The sequence below is a fragment of the Mesitornis unicolor genome, unplaced genomic scaffold (assembly GCF_000695765.1).
Source record: "Mesitornis unicolor isolate BGI_N332 unplaced genomic scaffold, ASM69576v1 scaffold29077, whole genome shotgun sequence".
Classification (NCBI taxonomy): Eukaryota; Metazoa; Chordata; class Aves; order Mesitornithiformes; family Mesitornithidae; genus Mesitornis; species Mesitornis unicolor.
The window spans coordinates 309-26,513 of record NW_010194789.1 but is presented as its reverse complement, the minus strand read 5'-3'; the positions used below and the strand labels follow the sequence as shown (position 1 = coordinate 26,513).

At 39.7% G+C, this 26,205-nt stretch overlaps 1 protein-coding gene across 1 annotated transcript; it reads right to left on the bottom strand.

Moving 5' to 3' along the window:
* Positions 1–2,089: 2,089 nt before the first annotated feature.
* Positions 2,090–25,474, bottom strand: GPLD1 (glycosylphosphatidylinositol specific phospholipase D1). The gene is made up of 25 exons (XM_010187923.1): positions 25,378–25,474; positions 22,454–22,509; positions 21,436–21,514; positions 18,946–19,043; positions 17,647–17,757; positions 17,317–17,365; positions 16,763–16,817; positions 15,667–15,774; positions 14,907–14,934; positions 14,680–14,819; positions 13,696–13,761; positions 13,017–13,137; positions 12,304–12,443; positions 10,899–11,085; positions 9,767–9,877; positions 8,693–8,767; positions 8,186–8,342; positions 5,912–6,053; positions 5,236–5,335; positions 5,049–5,142; positions 4,290–4,466; positions 3,828–3,988; positions 3,539–3,565; positions 3,392–3,442; positions 2,090–2,167 (listed from the first exon to the last, which is right to left on the bottom strand). Exons 1-25 carry the CDS (start codon positions 25,472–25,474, stop codon positions 2,090–2,092), a joined length of 2,508 nt encoding a protein of 835 aa, XP_010186225.1.
* Positions 25,475–26,205: the final 731 nt, after the last annotated feature.

The window sequence follows — 26,205 nt, the reverse complement described above, 5'->3', positions numbered from 1 at the left end:
CAGTAACTGTGAACATTATTACTCAGGACTAACGAGTCAAAAATGGAAATAAAGAGGTGCAGAAACAAGAATTATGCAGGCCTGTGATCCTAGTTTGGTTAAAATCAGTTGTACATAATTATTTTCAGACATGTTCTTGCTCTGTATGTGACTTCAACTACAGATATAAAAGGCATGAGAATGTGAGAAAAGTAATGGGGTTTGTAATGTTTCTGGGGTTTTTAGCAGCCTTTTTGCTTAGCGGGCAGAGATGTAAAGAAACCTCTAAACTGAGCAGTCCAGTGGAAAAAACAAGGGCTCACATACCTTGGCTGATAAACCCCAGGAAAGCCCAGCACATAAAGGGGTACAGATGCTGATGTTTTCAATGAAGTTGCATTTGGCCAGGACTGAAATGTGTTGGTGCAGCTGTTTGGGAAGCTTTCACCTAAGCTTTCCAAGCTCTGCCTTTTGTGCAGAGAGGCTTCTGTGAACTGTACTGACTCCTTTTCCTGTACATAACTGATGTAAAGCACAATAAAAACACTGAGAGAAAAATACATCTTTTACAAGACTGCCTTTCTCTCTACACACACAGAGAGTAGTTTTCTTACAACTCAAGTAATCAAAATGCATTCATGTGCAATATAACTACCCTGAGATCACATGTAGGAAAAACCAAAGCCACTGGAGGCTATATGTTCAGAATGGAATGGCTATAGAACATACTGGTGTCCTAAATATTCATTTAAAAGGGAAAACTTTTTACTCTGCCCTTACACCCTGCTCATTTTGGCTCACACCACAGTTCACACATTTGTAAACTAAGTACTGTTCTCCCAGTTCCATCCAGTTACTCCTTTCATAAAGTTCAGATTTTTTAAGTGTTCTGTTTGGGCAAGTAAAGTCCCAAAATGAATGTCAGAACATACTATACTATACTATACTATACTATACTATACTATACTATACTATAATCTGATGTTCACCTTGCTATTTTTTTTAAATGACCTCTCAGAGAGACAATCCTGAAAAATGTAAGTTGAGGTGTGCCACCTTGGAGTATCATGTGTAGAATTCTGTGCTATTCCACTTGTATTTCAAATAAAAATAATGCTTTATGTTTGTGAAGGAGGCAAGAGAGAGAAGATACATACACATACGTGTCTACGGACTGGTGGTGGCAATAATGGCATCACACCTTGCTGCTCAAGTTGTTTAATAGATAATTGATGCACACTCTGTTAAACCTGCATCATACAAAGTCAGAGTTAATTAGCTGAAAACAATTCTGTTAACAAGAAAAGCTGTTAGCAATTCTAAGTTACCACGGCTGTGGAATTTTACATTAAAACAAAATGGGTGTCCAAGTAGCCTTGGCCATGAGTACAAAAGCGAAAGCAAAAACACTTCCTAAACCTTCATGAGTCTTGCTTGCTGTTGTGCTAACACTTGCACTGTTCTCCCTGGCAGATCCCAGCCATTCTGCACCCTTACTGCAGGCCTCAAGACTGGCTAGTGACAGGGTCAGTCCTTTTGATTGGCACCTAGTTTTCTGTCTGGCTTAGAGCTGCCCCTCCTACGTATTTATTTTGACAGCAACTTTTGAGATCTTAGAATCCCCGCCTGTGTCACAGTATACAAGAAATTGTAACCCATGTGTTCTTCTTTCCTGGTTTTTCCAAAATACTCAAATCTTACCAGTAACGAAGATGACCACTGAATGTTCCTTATACAGCCAAATATTACTACCAAATTCTAGCCTTCTGCTCATTTCAGCCTCTAACAGGTTTTCAGGCCAGCTTGCTTGTTCTGGGTTAAGGAATGCTACTGTTCACAACAAAATTAATTTGTGCTTTTATGTGACTGACATAGCTTTGGGTGGTTTCTAAGTCAAACCACCATGAATGCTAATATTCCTTCACTTTAAAACAGTCACCGTCCCTTAATACTATCTAGGGCCCTATAGCTATCTGGGACATCTGCCTATTGAAAGTTTGCTGCCATGCATCTGTTGGTTTGTATGGGTTAAGGAAAGTATCATGGATGCTACAGAGACTCTTCACTAAAAGGCCAGCTGTGCCTTGTTCTCAAAGGCTACCAAGAACTGTCACAGCAAGTAGACGAAAAGCCTTCCACCGAGTCGAGCTTTCGCTGAACTTCTCTCTGCTGCCACTACAACTTCTTTCTGTAGAGACACAGAACAAAGGTTAGCAAAATGCAACCACAGGTGTATGATTCCCTTAAGCTTCCCTAGTGGAAACCAGATTTTGTCCATGTCATTAGCATGATACAGAAATGTAATGAGGAGAAATGAGAGGGGAACCCATCTCATCAGAACAGAGGTTAACAAAACAATTTGGCAAAAAGACTTTATTTCATTTGGGGAACTGAGAGAAGCTGGAACCAGTCAAATAAATCTCTTGCCAATGTAAACTGTTTCTCAGGGGTAAGATCAATGAAGATGAAGGTGGAGTGTAGACTGGACTTTTGCCATAGCAAAGGAACACAACTGCTTAGAGACCTCACTTGCACTGATGCAGAAACCATCAGCAATGCCTTTGTTTCAGGTGTGGGATTATGCACCCTATCCTAGTTTAGAAACATTTACGTTTCACCACGTGTTTCTCGATTGCATGTTTGAACAGTAAGAAGTGAAACACCATTTGTTGAAGACCAGTCGCACACCTCTGCAGCCTAGTACTGAGGCTTTCTCAGTAGTCACACAGAGAACCTCAGTTCTCACATGGGCTGTGTCAGAGTAAGCAGAACACTGGACTCCACTAAGCTGGAAGCACTAAGTAACCTTCAAGCTGGAAAAAAGGTTCCTCAGTGCATCAAACAAAATTATAGATTGACTTTTAGTAAAAAAACAGGCATCTGAGGGAAACAATGAGAAACAGTGGTGCAAACACATCCAAAATCAGGTAGGAAGCAAGCCTCTCTATGCTCAGAAATACTTGACATACGAACAGCATTTGCTGCAAGCGACAGGTAGGACAGTGAGCCTGTAAATACTAAATGAGAGGGGTGGTTCGGTGCCTGGTTTACTCCATAGCTGAGCATCTGCTTTGCATACAGGCTGGCATGAACAGTAAAGCCAGCTGGCACCTTGATTTCCCATGCAACCTTTCAGCAAACTCCTAAGTAGTTTAGATTTCAGGCTGTTTTAAAGTGATTTCTTTCAACTGAGGTGTCAGGGGCCAAAATTTTGACAATTCCATAGTCCAACCACCTATAAAAAGCTTCTAATTATCAGTTCAGAGAGCGACTAAAATGAAAATTAAATTAACTATGTAAAGCACTTAAGACTTCTGCAAATGAGTAAGATATGTATGTGAGGTGTTGGCTGTTATATGCAAGTGAGGTAGAAAGATGTTACAAAGCAACTGACAACAGTAATTTTTCTTACCTTTCTTTCAGATTTCACAGTGATAACGGAACTCCCAAATCTTGATAGTTCCTGTAAAATAACATTGCTTGTTACAATGCTGTTTGTTAGTGCTTTTAAAATTGCACTTTTTCATTTCTCCCAGTAGTTTGTTTTCTGGTTCCTTACCTCAGGAGAAATGAGGACATACTGTGCCTGAAGAAGAAAGAAAAAAAAAAAGGAGAAAATAAAAAGTCAGTGGAGAGAACCACACCAGGAGAGTAAAAGTCCAGAGCAGTAACCCTGGCTCCTACACAGCAAATTCAAGAACAGGAGGAGCCAAATCACACATTCAGAAACATAAGTAAGCTTCTGTTTTCTGAAACCAAGTCAGAATGCACTGGATACTTGCACTGGATGTAATTAATTAGCTGTCTTTAGGACCTGATGTCCTGATCTCACTTTTATGTTTTCTTACCCAGTCCTCAGGACAGGGAGACATCCATGATTTGCAGTGGCCTGTCACATTCCCTGAGGATGCCTGCTGTCCATTGTAAATGTAAACACGGCCAGCTGTCCCACCAAACAGTACTGTGGTGATACCATTAGTTCGCAGTGGGGATGTCACAATCATTTCATCTGCAAATGTTACAAGGGTGACATAACACATCACAAGTTAAATGCTAACCCAAAACACGAGAGAGTTAGTGTTTAAATACCCCTAGATGCCACAATTCCTACTAATGATGACAAAATATTTCCATTTCTAAGTTACTTGGGATTTGAGAGATGCCTCCCCACAAGGCACAATGGAATACTTGTACAAGCCAACTGAGGAAGCAGACTGTATTTAGCACTTGTACAGATACATATGTGACCAGTCTTCCTTGTTGCCCAAAGTAAAACATTTCACTTCTGATGGAGATTTATCAAGCTTTACCTAGTCCATCATTATCCAGGTCACTTAAGTGTACATCTCCTCCAAAGCGAGAAGACCTCCTGTCCCCACTGAATGTGCTGAGCAAAGAAGGCTTGGTGCTGTCTGTCAGATCGTACACCAGAGCCAGTCCAGCTTGGTACAGCACTGAGGATAGAAATGAAATCCTAGATGGACTATCTAGAAAAAAATGAGTAACAGAAGTTGAGCATCAGACATAGGAACTTAGGTTTAGTACTTGTGATACATTGACAGCAGGTAATACTGGCATTACAGAACTTGGACAAAATAAATATAATTTATTAATATGATCAAACATTATATGGCATTAACACTAATTTTAATAGAAACAGTCTCTTAGCATTAGTAGCAAGGGAAGAACGCATTCCAGTTAGAGTTCTACATTTTGACTTTCCTAATTCCTCACTACCTACTGCCACAGTAAGGAAAAATACTGCGCTGATTTAGTTCCAATAAATATGCAGTCTGCTGGCAAATCACTGCTACATAAATAATGCAAGGTAGTAACATTGCTAAACTAATTTCAAGGAAGGAAAAAAACCATTGAAGTTGAGGCATAGTACAGAGGACTCTACAGGTAAGGCACTGGTAGGTGTCTACAGTGATTTTTTATTTCTTTTTTTTAACGATGTGGCAACTAAAAGGTCCCTTTTCCAACTTTTAGTTTTGTATCTATCCTCTGGCTATATAGAAACAAACGTTACAAAGCAGAAATGGTTTCCAATTTTCAGAAGGACATACCTGCAGTAGGTGCGCCTACCACCAAAACTGTCCTTGTGATCCCAGCCACAGACATCACACCACTGGCCAGAGACAAACCCATTCTGCCCATCGCCTGTTAGATTTTTAAAAAATCTCTGTCATTTCTACAGAATGTCACTTCATTTCAAATTATTCATAAGGTCCCATACTACAGAAGGAGCCCTACCTTGTCTCCAGTTACTGCAAACCAGCTCTCTGTGCTTGGTGGGTTATACCCATACACCTTGCCAACGCTCTGGCTGACGTCCGATGGGAAGGGATTGCAGCTTGAATTATAATGCAGAATATATTTGTATGTAACACCATGTTCTTATACATTCACCTAGGATTGCTCCTCTTAAAATATTTTCCCGTTTTCACTTGGAATACCAGTGACTACCAAAATCTAGAAATCTATTTTAGTAATTCCCATGCTTGTTTTAACTGGTTACAAGACATACAGGGCGTGGACTTGGTCTGTCTACCAATTTCTTTATCACCCAATACATTTTTTTGTTTGGTTTGCTTTTAAAAATGCTTTCTTAAAGTAAGTGCTATCTATAGGATTATTTTAGGCATGCTTACCTGTTAGCATCTTTGTGTTTTCTCTCGCCCTCCCAAAGAAAATCCAGCAAATTCTTAGGTGTGTCTAAATAACAAAGACCCTCTCTATAAAGGGTCTAAAGACACAGCGCCCCCATGAGGAAGGACAAAGGCATAAAGATACAAATTTAATTAAAATATTTGAAGCAGGACAAAGGGAAAATTTCCTGAAAAGCTGGAAGTCTGATCTATTACAAATCTTAACCACTGTAGAAGTAGGGCAGAATGGAGGAGGGAGCAAGCTGTCCTATACCACACACCCAGCACAACTCTTCCACGTCGGGCTACCAATCAGCAGCAACGTTATGTTCTCCAGCTGGCAGCTGTCAAGTGAAAACCCAAACCAAGCATAGTTTTCTTCCCCCTTCACCATCCAGTTGGCATCCTCTACCGACAGGAGTCCTGACAGACCAGAAAAATACAAATTAATCTTGGCGTACCCTGGCATAGAAATATCTGTTAGCAGTCCTCCACTGATCCATCCTATGACAAGAAGTTTCTACAAGCAAAGTTACACCACTGACAATATGGCATCAGTTATTGCTAGCTTTGCTTGCTCAGTCTACAACTGCATTGGCTGGTGAAAGCCTTTATTCAACACAGCCTGCTTTGAAAGCCTTGCCATAGCCTACACAAACTACCATGAAAGCTACCCATCAAGCCTGCCCTAAACTAGGGACTCCTTCTTAGGGATAGGACAACATTGAAACTGTTTATCATGTGTAATTCTTCAAGGGTGGTGGGCATGGGACCTTCAAATAATTCTGACTGAAATTCAAATAGTTCATTCTGTGCTTTAGTTTTACAAAAATGTCAGTCAGCAGTGTTTTGAAACCCATCTTCCTCATGGTTTCTAATTTTACAAGAAGTAGAATATGCTACAAACATTAAGCATTATTGGAAATCTCAATTACATGATTCTGACCAAGCTCTGAATATCTCTGTATACTGTCCAACCCCTACTAACTTTATTTAGCTCCATATGTGACCTTTCCTCCCTCATTCACAACAATCCTCACAATCTATACTCATTAGTTGTATTCACTCATAGCATTCCTCTTTAGCCACATGAAGGAGTGTACAGAATGATAAAAAAATCATCTTTTGAAGTACATTTGCAAATTTCCAAGGAAGACCAGTGAGTCCACCCTGGTATCCCCAATACGCTGTTGAATCCACTGCTCTAGCAAGGCTTTCAACACTGTCTCCCACAGTCTTGGTCACTGCAGCCTAGATGGGTGGACAACCAGATGGGAAAAACCTGGTTGAGATGATCACCCTCACAGGGCAGCAGTTGATGGGTTGAATGTCTGTGACAAGTGGAGTGCCCCCCGGCACTTTAGACTCATGCTGTTAAACACTTCTATCAGTGACCTGGAGAAGGCAACAACGTGCCCTTCCATGAAGTTGGCAGATGACAGAGACTGAGTGGGGCTATCACGTGAGGGCAAGGCCACCATTCAGAGGAACCCAGACAGGCTGGAGGAAGGGGCTGACTGGAACCTCAAAAATCAAGCAAGGACAAATGCAAAGCCCTGTCCCTGGGAAAGGAGATGCCCTTGCAGCGATACAGGCTGGGGACAGACTGGCTGGGGAGCAGTCAAGTGGAAAAGGCTCTGAGGAAGCTGGTGGGCAGCAAGCTGGATGTCCCCTTCCAGGAAGTGTTCAAGGCCAGGTTGGACAAGGGCTTTGAGCAACCTGGTCTAGTGGGATGTGTCCCTGCCCATGGCAGGGTGTTGGACTGCATGATCTTTAAGGTCCCTTCCAACCCAAACCATTCTGTGATTCTATGATTCTAAGCTAAGCACGAGCTGTGTGCTTTGGCATCAGAGATGGCCAGTAGCTTCCCAGGCTGTATAAGCAGGGCCATGTCAAGGACACTGAGAAAAGTTATTATTTGCTCTTTATTCCTCCCTAGACCACACCTATAACACATTGTTCTGTTTGGGGCCCACAAAACAGAAAAGATTATGATAAACTGAAGCCAATTTAGTAGAGGGGCCCCAAGATGGTCAGAGGCTGGAGCACCTGCACTGTGAGGAGAGACTGAGGGACCGGGACTTACTCAGCCTGGAGAAGGCTTTGAAAGGACCTAAAAGTAGCCTGCCAGCACCTACAAGGAGATTAACAAGGAGACAGTGGCAGGCTCTTCCCCGAGTACTGGTGTATGCAATGCCTTCTTTGCCTCTGACTTCACTATGCATGGTGGGAGAACAATACACAATGAGCATAAGCTGAAACAAGAGAAGTTCATACTGACTGTAACAAGACAATTTTTTCCCCACGAGGACAGCCAAGAAGTGGAACAGCTGCCCAGAGTGACTGCTCAATCTCATTGTTGGAGGTTTTTAAGACCTGACTGGATAAAGCCCTGAGCAATCTGGTCTGAATTCATAGCTGTCCCCTTCTTGAGTAGGAGGCTGGACTAGACACATCCTGAGATCCCTTCAAACCTGAATTATCCTATTATTAACTAGGAACAAATGAACAGTCATACAAAATATGGGAGGGTTAATTTACTCAATAAATATTACCTTGGCCACTCCTGTTGAAATAAGAGTAAAATGCAACCACAAATCCTCTCTGCTGCCCACCACCAGGTGCATATGGAGAGCCCACCACCAGATCAGCATTTCCATCCCCATCAACATCAGCTGCCAGGAGGGACCAGCCAAGATTACAGTAGGAATACTGCAATAAACAGTTAGTTTAAGCCTGAAATGGAACCGAAACCACCAATTCTGTACCAAAACAGAGCGATTAACTTCTAAAGAGCTAAATTTGTCTGCTTCTGGTTAAACTACCCTCCCACTCCCTGACTTCAACTTTGTTTTCTTTGGTTTATTTTGAGGGACATGGATCCTTCTGTTCACCCTGCTGCCCACAACCAACCTAGGCAAGCAATTGCTTGCACCACCCTCATCAATCTAAATTCCCCTGCAATTAGATTTTTATTTTAACGTTCTCTTTTTAACCCACAAACTCCTTTCCCATTTACCTCACCTCCCGCTTGTGTAGCCCTGATAGCCTGATCAATATACCTGACAAGTTATGGTAACATTTGGTTGAGATGCCAAGCCTCTTCTCTTAGTGCCAAAATAGACGTACACAGCACCCTAAAAAGAGGAAAAGAAAATACAGCATGAGAGCATCTGCATGTCAGCACCAGGACTATGGAAATTCAAGACAAGACAAAGCACAAGGAGTGAAACAATTCTGCAAGGGCTATTAATACAACTGCATTTTTCCTATCCAAGCCTTCTCATGTTACTGCCTTTTCTACCCCAAAGCTAAGGATACTCATGCTGTAATGGGTACAGCTCTAGATAAGCAGAGAGAAGTGCATTTTCATAATACTGTGGGTAAGGAGCAAGGACAGTATACTGTATTTTTACATTTGTTATACCCACATTCAGGTGGTTCAGATTTTGTTAATTACTATTGAACGCAATGGCACACAGTGCCAGGCACAACAGATGTATGCAATTTTCCAAGCTAATGGGTTTACAGAAAAGTATTTAAATTCCTATTTAGGCAACTAAGTTAGTAACTGAAATTCTGAAGAGTCTTAAGCTTAATGGATGTGGTTAAAACCAAAGCATTTTGCCTCTCAGTTCGTGTGGGCTGAAAATACCCAGGGACCATTATGTGGGCTTATCTGGTAGGCTGCAAGTCATTAGGCCTCTGTAATTATTTTAGCAAGTGTGTTTGCATTCATCTCACATTTTAGTTACCATCTGTTGGCCTGTGACAGCGGATGACAATGATCACTGACCCATGAGGTCCGTTCCAGACTCTCTGTTCCTAAATAAAAAAGGTACACTTGTATTTCCTGAACGGCTCCTTACATTTCCAGCACATCAGTGCTGCAAAGTTGCGATCTAATTTGAATTTCTAACGTGGCAAAACGCCACTGAAAGAGAAATACAGATAGCTGCCATTGCTCGAGTCGAATTACCCAAAAAGGCTATAAACCTTTGTCTTTAAATCACAGTGTCACTTTGAACAACAACAGAATTTATCTCTTTCATTTTATTGTTCAAAAAATGATCTATCAATTAAAATGTTCTATTTGGAGGGGGAAAAAAACCAACAAACCCATGTGTGTGGCTTACTTTGTAAGTAAGAAACTGAGATCCCACAGAAGGCGCTCCAATTGCCAGATCTGGCACTCCATCTGCATTGAAGTCCAGGACTGCCAAGGCAGAACCAAATCTTCCTGAAGGCTAAAAGAAGAGGGGCTGCTCTCATAAAAACAGCAGATATTTTCAAGACAAAGCCATCAGAACCTTATGCACATTTGCAGTCACAGCACAGGGAAGAACTGGAAACAGAGATGAAAAAAAATCTATCCCAACAATTCTTAACATTTTCTTAGGGCCACTGTTCTCCCAGGTAATAACTGTCATACTAATACAGTAGCTCGGAGTCAACTCTTCTGTTTTGAGAATGTGGAAGTGTTGAAACACAAGATAACTGAACACAATATGGTGCTGCTTTGCTATTTCCTCTTTTGAGCCTAGTGCATCATTGATGTTAAGCTTACGATCTTTCCTGTTAACAGCATTATAGCTGTGAACCACTAAAATACTCTGTAAGAAGACAGCAGCTGTTACTCCAGTTTATAACCACAGCAACAGATTAAATGTATCTCATCTCTCTCTATTCCCTTCTTTGTGAATAAAGGTATTTTCTACATAGGATCATCTTTATTGCTCAAAAAGATCCTTTGGTCCTGCTTCTTAGTTACAAGCCAGTCACCATCCTGTCATAACAGTTTTATCTTTTTTTAAAATAGCATGTACTCTTTGCAAAGACAATGGTTTTGTGAGAAGTTATCAATTAATGAAAAAATGAAGCTTCAAAAAAATTGACATTTATATTGAATTAATAAATGTCAGATCAAAAAGGAAAGGAAAATTATAATATTTCCTTAAATGCAGAGACCCAAATGAGCTATGCTGCAACTTACAGAGACACTACCTCAGCTTTATTCAAGGCCAAGTTATGTTCTAATACCCACTGGCACAGTAATAAAAGTGAACCTGCAGATCTCCATTGCTTTAATTGTTCCTGTGACTTAAGCAATCGTTATTTTACTTAAAAAGCATATGACATCCTTTTACCAGAAGTGGCATTTCAGGAACAATCCTCACAGATATTAATGATACTGTTGTTCAGTCAAAATTTACCACATTTTCAGGCAAATAAAAATTTAAGTGACAAATATCTGCCTTGACCCCTCACCTGATGACCCTGTAGTACTTGGTCAGCTTTCCTATCCAGGTCCATGTCCTCTGGCGGCAAACCTGACTGGTTGCCGTAGACCACATACACCCGTCCTATCTGAACATGGCCCAGTGTGCTGTACCCTGGTGCTCCAACCACCAAATCTTCATATCCATCCTGGTTTAGGTCAGCTGCGATCATTGCCCTGTACAGCAAGGGAGTCAACAAAATCATCACATTAGCTTCCAGTCTACCACAACATGACCAGAAAATAAAATACTTTTACTTCTTTCAAGTGAACCAAGACCTGTCTTTCCCCAACTATTTTTGTAAAATTCTACACAGCATTTTTCATATTATATATTTTATTTTTGTTTCCTTGAATTAAGTGAAAACAGAGCCTTGAAAATTCATCTTCAATTAATGCAGCTGAGATCTGTAGAATCTACTTTTTATCTACTGATGCATGGCATCTGAGAGCAATCAGAGCAAGAAGCATGAAAAAGGGCTACTTACATATGACACAGAATGCAAAAACTAAGTATCTTTTTAACTGAACCTCTGGTTTAATCAATGGACTTAACAGTAGATTAGCAAAGGGATCACAGGTCTCAGTAGCGTGCTAGAGTTTAGAGAGGGAATGTGGGGAGAAAGGAACTAACTACTGTTCCTTTCTCTGGTGTGAAGTAAACTCAAGAATTAAATCTTCAATTTTTGAGTCAGAAGAAATAAAGCAAGATGAGCAGCAAGGCAAATTTCTTTTATTGCTCTTCCCTGTTGCAGGTAAAGCTAGAACCTCTCTGGCAAGGAGACAGAATATGCTTCTTTCGTTGTCCTGCATCTATCTTTGAACGCCCTACGGGTCTTGTAGTGCTTGCAAGAACACTCTCTACGCACCATCAGTGATCAATTTGGGACAGCGAATTAATTCTGTGCAAACATCAAGCAACAACTGAAAAAGGATAACAATGTTATCCTTTATATATCCTATATATAGCCTTTATATCCTTTATCTGTTATACTGTTCAGAACTAGAGATGACTTGCTTCTGATTTTGGTTCCTTCCATTCTGAGCTTGACCACAGAGCACTGAGCTCCTTCACTTCCAGGAATGTAAAAAAATGACAAGACAACACTTCCAAAGAAAGAGGTTACCTGACAAGAATTCACATCTGAATGGAAGTTTTGCTCTTGATACAGTTTTATTCAGTACCAACACAAAGAGGCTTATGCCAACATCTGAAAGAAAGGTCTTATGGGTTAATTTGTTGTTTTGGCCAGTCAGTATAAGCCATTCAGCCACATTTGTACTAACTGATTTGTACTGTCACCTTTAAAGAGTATCCAAAGAATAAACATAAATATTTTGGTGGGTACTCCAAAAGTTTTAGAAGAGGGGGGTAGGAAGAAAAAAATTACCAACCATCCAAGTCGAGCATAGGGTGAAGTCAGAAAGTATGAAGCTGTTGGTTTGGATATGTGCTTAGAAGATTTTTGACGTGCAGCCACTAATGCTCTCCAGACACTGGTTGTAAAAGCACGGTTTACCAAGCGGAGGGAATTCTGAAATTAAAATAATAGATACAAGAATGCTAAAAACACAGACTGAAACTCTAGAACATTGTGGAGCACCTCAAAACCAAGGCACCAACAGTGGAAATCACCACGTTGATCTAAGTGAACTCTTACTCAGGTCATAAATATCATTTTAGAAAGAGACAAAAACCTGTATGCTCTAATGGATTAGCACTGCTAATTGTTCACTGCTATGCTTTGCTGGGACTTCTTAACCCCCAGAAGTGATCACTTGATTCTTTAAAATGTAAATACTAAAGTGTAAGTATCATTATATATTTTGTCATTTTTAGCACTGCAAGATGTGTTCTTACTTCACTACACAATCAGCAAAGTGTAAAAATGGAATATTTACAAGGTACATATAAATATATATATATATATATACACACACACACACACATATATAAACAATGGGTGCTGGAACCTCCATGAAGTGAAGTCAGAGGCTACTGTTTACATCCAGAGACTCTGCTCCATCATGCAGCATCTCAGACAGAAACTAAAACAATTTTTTACAGAGCTGAACTTTCGCTGACACATCTGTCACTTCTCACTTACTGTTGCCCAAGATTGCACGCTGAAGTTAACTCCTCTCTCTGTATAATTTATATTCTTTTCAAATGTTTTTGTAAGCAAAGAAGTTGTATTCTTGTGACGTTCATTTTTTGATTGTTTGCTTCTGCTAAAACAAAGAAGGCAGTAATAACAATTAATAGAACTTAATTAATGATATTTAATGACAAAGCTAGGAGAAGCAATCACATTGTATGCAATCAGGTGGCCATTTCTCCCATATAAAACCAGAGTTCTCAAGAGGTACCAGTTAAGCTGGTTTCCCCTTGGATGTTTGCTAGAGGAATACTTACACCTGTGCTCTGAACAGATGAGTTCCGTATCTCTGTACAGAAATCAGGACAGAATTTAACTAGGTAAGGGTAAACATGAATCAGTTGTTTCATGATTAGTGGAACAAAGAGTGACAACCAAATAAAGTGCGAACACTTAGCACTTCAAATGCTCAGTAAGTATTCTTGTCCTTAGGCTGGAAGGTAAAAGTCTCTCCTAGGTTCTGCAGAGTTTCGCCATATAAAGCTTATTTACTTATGTTAAGAGAATCTCAAATTCACACACAAAAAGATAAAACAAAAGATCTCCAATTTTCAATAGCTTACAGTCTGCCCTAGTGGAAGATTCTCCTTTCTTCAGTAAATCTTTGAACGTTCCGAGCTATACTTACACACTGCTGTCCTTGTGCTTCCTTGTGCAGTTTATAAACAGAGGGTTCTCAGGCAGGAAGCAGCCACTAAAGAAATACGCAGAATGCATTTTAAAGATTTTCCTGCAGCCAAAATGAAACTAAAAGTACAACTTTTATCCTTACAATTCTTCTGTTAGAAGTCATCCATTTTCTCAAGAAACTCTGCTGCTTCAAACTCAGCAGCATTATAATCCTTAGAAACCCCTTTGATATTTATTTTTATGACTTTCATTAGGTTCTATATGAATCTCACATGCCTTTATATAACTCTTAAAGGAAACTTACCGTAGAATGTTCTGCTAATTCTATTAATCTAAAGCACTTTTAATGAAAGTGCCATTCTGGAACAAAGAATACAACAGATTATGCCACATTGTATTTCAAACATCATTTCCCAAAATAGCTGCAATGACATTTTCCATAAAAATGGATGAATTAATTGTCACTGTTGGTCTTATAAAGTTATTTACAGGAAGGTTACACTTGCAATAGAGCGGTAGAGGGCCAGAACTTATATAAGCATACGATATTCTGAGTGCAAGCCTGAACTTCCGCTACTAGAATCTATACTCTTAACTCTTTCTAATCCTAGCTGCATTCAGTTTCTGAAGGTAGTATCTGCCCTCTCCTGACGATAGCAGCCAGAAGGTCCAGCCACAGCTCAGACTGCCAGGCCACGCAGAACCTGAAGGTGTTAAAAGCCAGGTTGGACAGGGCTTTGAGTGACCTGGTCTAGTGGGAGATGTAACCAATGGGAGATTACGAACCAATGTAACAAATCTGAACTCAAGGCATATGTAATCCTGTGCACCCAGGTAAAACACAGCCACCAAAATCCCTTCGTCCAAGTGCGGATTTAAAGCTCAGCACCTCTTCTAGGAAAGGACCTGCCTTCAGAAGAACAATTAAATGGGCGTCAGAACGTGACTACTACATTTCATGTTGCAGGAAACACAGCTATACCTGGTTCCATTCTCTAGCATATGGCTTGTCAGCTCAAAAATATTGTTTGTCCAGAACGCCATGTCATCCACTCCTCCCAGGAAATACTCATGGAACTTCTCCACCAGAAAGGGAGATTTACTAGCATATGCTGGAAAAAGCTAAGAGACAAGCAACACACTTAGTAAGATGGATTACATTGTCTTTGTGCTATACATTCATTTTCATAAAGAAAACAGAAAACCAACCTTGGCAACAGCAAGCCTTTCTCCATGCCTGGAAAAAAAAATCATATTCAGAAATAACTTTGATTCATTTAATAATATTTAATTATTTAAACGGTTCTTTTCAAGGCTTCTGTATAGTAATTACTATGCAAGTAATTACATTTCCTTGTTGGTTGTTAATATATATTTTAAAAGCTGTAATGGGAGAAGTAATGATCTTAACTTTATTGCTACTCTTAATTTGGAGAGAGTCACAGTGTTTGTAAATACTGCATGCCCATTGGTAATTAACTGAAATAAAGAATACAACTAGGCTGTTTAGGAAATTCAAAAGCAGCCATTGCCAAATATCAAAAGTCTCTTTTGAATTGTTCTTGAACTTGGAATGATCTACATAATGTTTAGGTATGCCATCTACTTAGCTATGTGCACTAGTTCTTCAGTACATGAAAATTCTATTGCTAACATGCCACAATGCAATGGTACTTGAAGACACAGCTGTTCTCACATAAAGAGGCCTAAATGCTTTAAATGCATAAACGTGTTAAATAGCTAAGATGCTGAGTCTATGGTGTAATAATTAATTTATCAGTCATTAAGCAGTCCAAATGTGTATTCTAGCTATTAAAAACATTCAGATGTTTTATGATTTTGAGGTCTAGTAGGGACTCTATATTGCTGGCCTTAATGCATACATTTCTGAGCTACCATTTCAAATAGGATTATAGTTTTCCTACGTATGTTTAGTTTATGAAAACCCAGACAAAGCTATTCAACTTACAGTTCAAGAAACAGCAGGTAAGTACAGTCAGTAATTGTGCTTTCAGTTATGATCTCTCTTCCATAAAATTCCTTATAGATAGCTGCCAGGTCTTTGACTGGTACATACCTAAAAACGAGACGAAGGTATTATAGTAAAAATTTTTCCATGTGACCTGATAAAAGATTACAGTTTCTGTAATAACAGCCTGCTTGAAAATACTCTAAATTTCAAAAGACTATAGAAGGCCATGAAGATTTACAAATCCCAGAAAGACCAGAATTGCAGGTGTAGTTACTCTTCGCACAACATTCTCCTCTTGTTTAGGCTCAAACTCAGAGACTTGCAGAACCATTCCCCTGTGGCTGCTGCTGGTAGAGTTTCCACACTCCCTGCACTGGTTCCCTGGCTTGGTGACCACATAATCTTGGAGTATGTCCTCCACCTCTCCGCTGTGCCAAATCTGCTCCTAGCCAAACAGACATTTCCCACTGCTGTGCCAGAGTTTTAATAATGAACTGTGCCTTCTACACCTAGATGTACTATATCCTACTTAAACAAAACAACTCAACTGACCTACTTTATCAGCAGAAAATAAGGCATGTGGGTTGGGTTTTTATATCTCAGTTAAAAGCTGTGAGGAAAAAATTGTGTTTATCTAAAATTGCTACTACTTTTTATGCTTTTAAAACCTGTCTGAATTCCACAGCATCTATAACCATAAACATTCTCAACTTCCAATACTTTAAATGGAAATCTACGTGAGATTTAACTGAGTTATTTAATTGATTACTTGTCCTTGCTAGGACATTCCAGGAAGCTCTTTTCACTGATTATTATATATGTAATTAATTAAAATTCCGCTCAGAGAGAAATAATTTAATATTTCTTGCTGTGTTCCCATATGTAAATATCTTTTTTTTTCTCCTGACCTTCCAGATTTTCATATCAGGGAACAGTAAATATGCATATAATATATACCGCACTCAGGAAAATTCCAATAGCTGTAAGGGTTTCTTTTAAAAGAAAGATAAAGAAGGACAGCATTTTGTTAAAACGCAGTGAGTTTCTAGAGAAGAAAAAATAATTATTAAAGAAGGTAACCTCATTATCTTACCAATTCGATGCCAGATAACTGAAGTCCAGCTCAAACTGACTCACTACATCTCCTCCTACAGATGGAAGAATGAAGAAAACCACAAAGCCCAACAAACCAAACCCATTAAGTATCTCTCATGGACAACAGCAAGGAAGAGGTTATGTACAGCTATATTATCTATGTTTATACGGTAAATCCTCCAGCTTTAGATTTAGAACACAAAAAGGATTCACCTGAAAGTATGCTGCATATTTTACACTTCCACAGAATAAGAATAATGTAAAATTTAAAATCACAGTAGTGACTCCATTTAAACTTTAGTGTTCTTCAGCCTGTGTTTCGGTTTTAATACAAGTGTCCATACGCCCTATCACATCTCCCAAAACATGGAGCATGAGGACAAGGATAGCAGGGTTTTGCAATCTATGGGGAAGAGTGAGGATACAGTATCCATTGGACTCATTCTTGGCTCATGCACTGCACAGGGTAAGAGCCAGAATCACCTACAATGGTTTTGGAGGGGGCTACTTATTCCAAGAGGAGGATCTATGATCAGCAAAGAGAAACATTACCAAAATCACCAACATTGTGAGCTTCTGAGTATGAACCATGAAAATCAATCTGGGGAAAAATAAAAACAAGAAAACTGCCTGTTTATTTTACTCATCCTTCCATACAAACATATGCACAGAAACAAATTATCCAAGCAGCCCTCAAGTTTACAGCTTCCAAATGTGACCAACTTTGGTTTTAAGGTGTTTGTGACATCACGTCTCTCCGAAAATCTTCCAGAAACAGGGCTCCAGCTTTTCCCTCCCCTTCTTTCCCCACTAGAGTCCAAAGCCAAGCTATCAATTCCAATAGATCCAGTTATAACAACAAATAAAATAATACAGGCTTACTTCTCCCATGGCCTTTAGAAATCCTTGGTCGATGCCCAGGCTATGCCAGCTGACATCTGCCACCATATGTGAGGCAATTCCAAACAGGAAAGCCACCAGCTTCTCTGTAGCCTACACAACAACAATCCACGTGTAGTAACATCAGTAATTTTACTCCTGTCTTTAAGAAGAGGTGAGCATTTTATGTTAGTGCATTATACAAGGATATAGGTGAGAAACTCTCACACTCCAAGAACTTAGCATGGCAAAGAGTTGCCCCCTCATTCCTTGATGCCGGAGTCACTTTTTGTGACATGAGAGGCTATAAGCATTTCATACAGTCCAAGGCCATAGAATTATGTGGTTGATGTCAGGACAATTTGTGTACTTCAAGTTAGATGTGTACTAAGTGACTGGGGACAAACACTTCCACTTCCAAGGAGTGAACTCCCTCTGCCACCATGACTGTTGTGCAGACACACAGAGGAGAGAAGGACATTCCTGTGCAAGTGCTGTTCACTGTGAAAGTGCTGGATTAAAGCCCAGGTATGAAATTACTCATCTTATTCCTACAAACAGAAAGGTTATTTGGAACAAATTTATCAGCAACAGAAAATTCATTTCTCCAGAAAAGACTTCTCCGCATTGAATCACTAATTTCCAAGGGTCTTTTAAAAATCTGCTACTAAACCATAGTTTTTGACAAATTTATACTTCCTGAGAGTTAATAGTTCACAAGATCAATATCACCAACGACCAGCCAAAAGTCAGGCAGACTTATGTTTTGAAGAGTGCATGCTCTCAAATGCTGTTCCAGCTGTGTAACTCTCCTGAGCAGAGAGAGAATGGCAATTTCTTCAGTAAAGAGAACAATATGACCTTTAAAATCATTCTCACTTTTGACAGTTTGTTTTTCCTCTCCTCCTACGTAGCTCATATACCACCACCAACAGCAAATCATGACTAAGTCCAATATTTCACAAGCGAGAATACTAAAAGATGTCTGCTTTTCAAGTGGCAAACACTCAACCAGATCTGACAATAAAGCAAGACCACCAATCACACTTGAAAGTTTGGACCTATGAAATATATCATAAGCACCAGACCACATTGGAGAGAACTGATAGACTTTATATGGAAACCATAGCTTTTTTGTCTGGTAAAGATGCAAACAGGATTTCAAATTTTTCTATATCAGCAGAGACTTCAATTTAACAATGTGTATTTTTTCTACACTTCCAAAAGAATGAAATTGCAGTAACAAGTGAAGGTGAAGAGAACAGTATAAAGCAAAGTCAAAAGTTAATGAAATATTCTTACCTTTTCCCAAGGCTGAGGATAATTCCTTCTGATGTAATGAATACTTGCATTGAGAAATGGTGACCAGTGAGTGTCTTCAGACACATCATGGAATATTCCTATTGCAATAAAACTACATCAGTATTTAATCTATTCTTTGGGAGGGGGGAGAAGGGGTTTTCTCAATAAAAAAAAAACAAAGTTTTGTTCAATTTCGTATTATATAGATGATACATTTTGTAATCCACTTATATGAGAAGAGCCAAATGAGATGTATTTTTATATGATTTATACTGTCAAGAAACATACTATATTTACGTTCTATGATTTTAGTTTGAAGCATCTGAAAATTTTGTGCCTGCTCCCTTTCTCTGTGCCTGTGAGTAGGTACAGTACAATGAAAAGGTGCCTTTTGAGAGGAGAGAGCTGACAGAGAAGCTGTTGACTAAATGAATGCATCAAATTGTACGGCAGAAAAGCTGACAGGCATGGCAGATGACTCGATACATTTTGCTTTGGGACAGGTATCAGTTTCCACATCATCATCATAATTTTCAACAGAATGGCAAGCTTGTCAAGATAGAGTCAGTGCAGGAGCAGAAGAAAGCAGGAAAAATCAAGTTTTCCTTTGAAGCATCTATTATTGCTCTCACTTGGACATATGCAGAAGAGATTATGCTAAATCTAACAGTGAGCTTGCCCAAAAATTTCTGTGTACCTACATAAAGCTGAGAGCAAAGTGATGCTGACATGACAAGACCAAGCAGCACAATATTAAATTCTCTAAGTGGGGGGAAGGCAGGCTGGAGATAGATTGTTTGGACCATCAATACACTTGGAGGAAGAGCATGGGTTTGTTCACACAGAACTGTGAAACTGCAGATTAAAGAATACTGCAGATTAAGGAATACTAAATGCTGAAACTGAGCGAGCAAACCTTGTGGGTGATTTGGATAGAGAGGCTCTGGTCACTGGTATAAGGCAGAAGTCAAAACTGTTAGAGGTAGACGGTTAGGAAAGATGAGGTAGATAGAAATAACCAAGTTAAGGTAGCAATTGAATAAATCCCAGGAGAACATCAGTCCTGAAAACAAGGCAAGTGAGACTGAAGTGTGGGACAAGATATTAGCAGAGCCAGGCAGAAGACCAGGGACAGGGACAGGACACAAAACCCGTATTAAATGCCAGAGCAGAGGGGCAATCTGGATGTGAACTGAGCACCACAACGTAACAACAGAGAAGATCCCCCATTAGCAACTTGGATGGGGCAACCTGCTCATCAGAATATGAACCAAACAGCCTGTGGTTGGCACAAACAAGAGTCAGCATCGCCATCTACGACTGAGAAACAACGAGAAGTCTGGCTGCCACTGTGTGCCTGAAGACTCTCAGTAGAGCAGGAGATAAGAGAAGATGGGGAAAGCTTTTGCAGATTGAGACAAGAAAAACAAACACTGAGGTAAGTGGAGGCACTGAGGCACTGGCACTCAGCTGAAAAACAGGTAAAACATGAGGCAAACTTAACAAAAATCCTAAGAACACTTTGAATTTAATGGATCTGAATTTACATGACCCATTAAAATACACCACCTCCCATGCTTTAGACTTTCAGTAAGATCTCAAGAACCAGTTGGCCAGATATCCTCACATAAACTACATATCACTGCCTTGCCTCTGGTATCTGCCTAAACATCCTCATAGCTAGATCGGTGGAGGACAGGCTGTCTTTGTCCCATTTGCCAATTGCTCACTATCCAGATTTACCACTTTAGTAGCAAATATCCTGGAGCAGGCCCTGGCTGGCTCTTCTGTAGCCCCAGTGTTGATGGAGAGGCTGAAAAAAATCAGGGGACCAGCTGCAAGTCAAGACATACTTTTTAAAGTCATTGCAACAGGGCGCTAATTTTGTAGTGCAGACTTTAGATCTGCAAGCTGCAAAACTAAGACTGACATTAATTTCAAACAGGGACCAGTAAACCAAAAGATAGCAGTCTGGAAAAGAAAGGCTTTAAACTGGGATGTAACTAACTACTAATCCCCCCAGCAAGCCCTACACTAGTTTGGTTTTCTGTGTGGTTTTTTATATTCTCCTGTCATCTTTCTGACTGATCTGATAAAAACTAATACTTCCTAATATAGGAATTAGCTCTAGGCTTTCCATGAGACTTCAGAAAAGATAATTTTTTCCTCTCAGTTTCTTCTCAAGACAGCACTCAGTAATCTGCCCTAATTTAGTCAAACAGCACCTTTCTATCAAATTGCCCTACACATTAAATAGTTAAATATACCCAAAAGTTACTTTGTAAAAACATTTTCAAATATATTATTTTCTTATAAGTTCTAAAAAAAGGCTGAAAATACTAACAAGAAAGGTGGAAGTTTCTGCAGGAAGGTATTTTTGGCCATACTTAATTTCTTGCAACACAACTACTTTCAACCTGACTGAATTCTGTAGGATTTCCACATAAAAATACAGTTATCACAATATTTGGCTTATAAAGCTTTTCTTACCACTTTTGCAGATTGGTTGATAAAAGGCATCAGGATAAATGCTCCCAGCCTGAAATGCATCCTGGTGGTTTAGTAATAACTGGGAAAAGGATGGGGAAAAAAGGAATCAGAATGTTCCTGCACAGCATAAAACTACAGTTCACTGCCAGTATCAGAGATAAAATTTAAACATCCAGCAAAATACAACTATTATCTTGGTAAAATGTGTTATTTCAGTGCCGTCATCATCACCCATCATCCCCTTCTCCCCTACCCCAAATCTTTATAAGCAAAACTAAACTAATCAGTATACACTGTGATTTGAAATGCCATTTAGGAAAGTATCCATAGGATTTAACTTAAGCACCAGTGAAGTCACCTTCTGAAGGTGCCCTCCTCCTCCTGGACTAGACCTGAAGCCTGGGCTGCTGACTTCCATCCTCTGAAGCACAGCACAGCTGTCTACAGTGAACAACATGAGTACTTTCCTTGAGTGAACTACTTCGATAAAAGAACAACTGATAGAAAATGGTCATCTTTACATTGTCCTAAAGGATATTAAAAATATTTTAAATGCAAAACACATAAATACTTTGTTTCTTAAAACTGTCCACATGCTCTAAGCGCTCTGCTGGATACAGCTCATGAAAGAAAATGCTATTTGCACCAATAAGAAAGTGGTTAAATTATCTATGTGCTGGTGATCAACTTTGCTGACTTTTTGCTATCCTTATGTCTATTAAATCTCCTTTCCAAAAGTCCTCTACTGATTCTTCTAATACAACTACCCACAGATGATATGACTTAAGACAGGACAATATGTGAGAAACCACACACAATATATATACAGTATTATAATTTCTACATATAATAGTATTCAGGAGTCAAATTATTTTCAACAAAAATGGCAGAAATACAGTCTAGGCACAGTAGTTACACATTGCTGAGAATAAATAATAAAGAATAGAAAGGCAATAAGACAGATAGAAAAACATTCAGAAGAAAGGTATACACAATTAAGCAATAATATGCTTCCTACCTGTCTATAATTAACACTCCCTTCACGCTTCATGAAAAATTCCAGAGCTCTATGTGCTGAAAAACAACATAATGAAGTATTGATTTATAGGTACTGTGGCCAGCCCCGTGTTTTGTTAGAAGCATTATCAAAACCAGAATAGACTGCATCGTCACATCTAAGCCAAGTGGCACAGGTGCCTGAAACAAGACTTGTCGAAAATACCCTGTAGGTGTGAGAGGCTGTTTCCTCACCAGTGAGCTGTTTCTGTGGCACATCTGGGTACTGAGGTCTCACCAGTCCTCTCTAATCCCCAGCTCCCAGACTGACCAACTAAGCCGAAATCACAGGGAACAGGAACTCCCCATGTCTGGAGCGACAGCAGTGAGCCGACACGATCACAGCCAGCACGTATAGAGTATGGATCATACGGTTCTAGCTGTAAAGCACCCACATGAATTGTATTTAAGTGTCACTGTTGCGCTTAACATTGAGAAAGGTACCTCAGGAATCAACACTGATGTTTAATGGTCTGATTAATTTCTAACACATATGAAAACCAACAAAAATCTAAAGTCAGCAAGGTAAAAAATACTACTTATTCACTGAACAAGCAGGCATTCTTACTGTCAAAATATTTACTAAGCAAGCATAACATGAGAATGAAACAAACTGACATAACTTTTCTTTAATGACGTCTCCTTCTAATTAATGTTAGATGCCAGGGATAATGTATTGACACTATCCTAAAAATACCCAACATTGCCTCTACAATTACTGGGTTGCAATTGGACTCATGGGTTATCCTCTTGCCTTCCCACACGAAGTTTTACTCCTCACTTGAAGCTATTTACAAACTAAGGCTGATCAAGGTAACCCACAAGATGCTGAAATTAATTTGATCTTGACAAAATAAATCATGTCACAAAAAACCCCCCACGCTCATTCTGGATGAAGATCTAGATTAGACTGCGTGGGTTTGAATGATCTTTCGCTTTGAATTTTACCCACTGATCTAAACCATTCTTATACCTCAAGGACCAATCTTGCACTGAACTATGAATAACTTAAAAATAATAATTTTTAAAAGTCTGTAGTTTTAAGGCTCAGCCATTCAACATGTATCTTTATTTCCAATGAGGGAGACTCAGTCTGGCAGTTTGTTTTTCCCATCTACTAACCCTCCTGACTTCTCTCATTACTCATGTGGGCCAGGTTCTACACGTTCACCTTTACAAGGAATTTCATGGTGGATCCCCACTGTTCCACAGAGCCCCGTGGGTCTGACAGGAGCCTCTGCGGCGGGGAAAGAGGCTCCCCACTCAGACCTGCCTCCAGCAAGGAGGCTGTGGCAAGTAGGACACAGCACAGTTCTGCTGAGCGCAATGGACATGATCAACATGTTGAACAGGCAGCGCTTTTCACTGTTTTTAAAAGTCCTTTCAGAAGTCAGTCCAGGATAGACTTTGGTGTGGGTTTTGAGTTGGAGGAGTTCCTTGCTACACTGGTTTGTTTTCCTTTCCCTGGAATACTCAGTGTTTGGATTTGGCAGTAACTTTCAGTATCTTATCATCATGGACTTCTATTTGCACATTAGTAAAAGCACAGATTTTAGCAGCATCAGAGCTGAACTCAGTTTAACCTCATTTTCAGACAAATGGGTGAAGTTTGTTGTAAACTACGACCCAATAGTTCAGTGTGTACCCACTATTCCTCAGACAACCAAGATCTCTACATTATACAAATGCAAGTTTTCTGCAATATGCTTCCTTGATTAGAAAGAAAATGACTACTTTGCACCAGATCAGTAAGCTCTTGTTTCTCTTTGCAAGATTCAAATGTTCACAAGATGTCTTGCAAATACACCCTTATTCTGCCAAATCGGTTGTTTCAAGTTTTCAGAAGCTCACACTCGGTAATTAGAGCTCTGAGCTTGCAAAGATGTACATGCTTGCCTAATCTCAGGCAGTGCGACTTCTCCTACCCATTACTATGGGTTTCTTAGCATATCATTAGGAAAAGCAAATGGTTGCAGGATGCAAGGGTACAACACTCAGTAAGGAAACACGGTCTCAATAAGCGCCATGAATAAACCCAGCCTTTAACTTGTTCAAAGTTGCATGTATTCGGTACTTAAAGTCTGAGAAAATTACCTGAATAGGGACACCGCAATACATTTTACTATCTGTTTGAGCAATGGATTTAGACTCAGAAACAGAACAACAAACAATTAAAACTGTCAGTTTGTTATGAGTAAACGTTTCAGAATAACCTCACACTACTCATGAGTGCTCTTGCAAGCGCTACAGCAGAAACCAGATTTTAAAAATAACACACGCAAACAAGAAAATCAAACAGAAATATTCCCCCGGTTCGACATTCACTCAGTTCTCTCCTCCATTCTCTACAAATCTAGGCTGTTCAGGCTACAGATAGCAACCTACCAGAAAGAGACACAGAACAACATTTTTGTGATGTTAGCCATAGACACAAACACAATACAGCATTTAATCTATTTTGTGCAAGTATGCCAGAATTAATACATGGTGATTTGAAAACAGAGCCACCACAAAAGATCTGTGTTATTCTCCAGTTTAAATATAACAATCCCATAAACTGAGTAAAGTATTCCTCTTTTTTCTCAAGCAAACTCTGCGTAAGACTCAGAGACACAAACATTCCAGTTACATAATGCCAGTGTTTTAGAAGACGGAAAAACACGCAACCAAACCGATTCAAGCATTTTGCTTATAAAAACAGTAAAGTTTCAAGCTATAAAACCAAACTACCCATCTATTCTACGTGTTATTCACATTTTTAAAAATTGTGTAGACAGCTCATTACTTTAACATTATTTCCTCCCTTCACTTTCCAGCTGAATCTCAATTTACTTCTCTTCCTAAGCAACTCAAAGGACACAAAAATTCATTCTGAACACATCTTACCTATTTCAACATGTGTTGAAATTCCACTTGGGACACATCTTTGACAGAAATGGCACAGTATAACCAGCAGAACAGACCACATCTTCAAACCAGCCATGATGCTGGCTCAAACTGTGATTTTCAGAGCTACTGGAGCAGTAGCACTGTGACCTTTGAAATGTGGGTTACGGAGCATGCCTTTTCTTTCAGGCATATTGCTGACACAGCAAGTAAACGACTGCCACATTTGGAAGGCTATTTTACACCAGGGCTTTTCTTTACCTCAAGTAAAGTAATTTATAAAAAAAGAAATAACCTGTAGGTGTTCTCCCATCTTGAATTCTGTAATATCTCTGGGGTCTGGGCAGTGTAACTGCCATCACCACATAGCAGCAGTGAGGTCTGAAAATACAAATTCCAGGGAGGAATAATACAAACGGCAGGGAGGAGCATCCTCCTGCTGTTCCTCTAGCTCAGGGTGCACCTGCTTTAGAGCAGCTACCTCAGCTTTCACAAAAAAATTAAAGCCAAAGCAGTATTAATAGCAAGACGCTACCTCCCGAGTTGGAGGCAATACAAATTCACAAGCATTGGTGAGCTGATACATTGCACCGTATATTTGAGACTTACGAGTCAGATTATTGCAAGCCCAATTGATATACTGGGAGATACATAGATCCATGTATTTCTATATATATATATATGATTTTGGATGTGAGTTCCCCTGCCACACGTATGGCTATGAACTGCTGTCCGATCGCAGAAGCCGGGCGCTTCCAGCCATCCTCCAAGCAGACCCGGCACATCTGGCACAGCCACGCCGGTCCCCAGCCAGACGATGGCACCGGG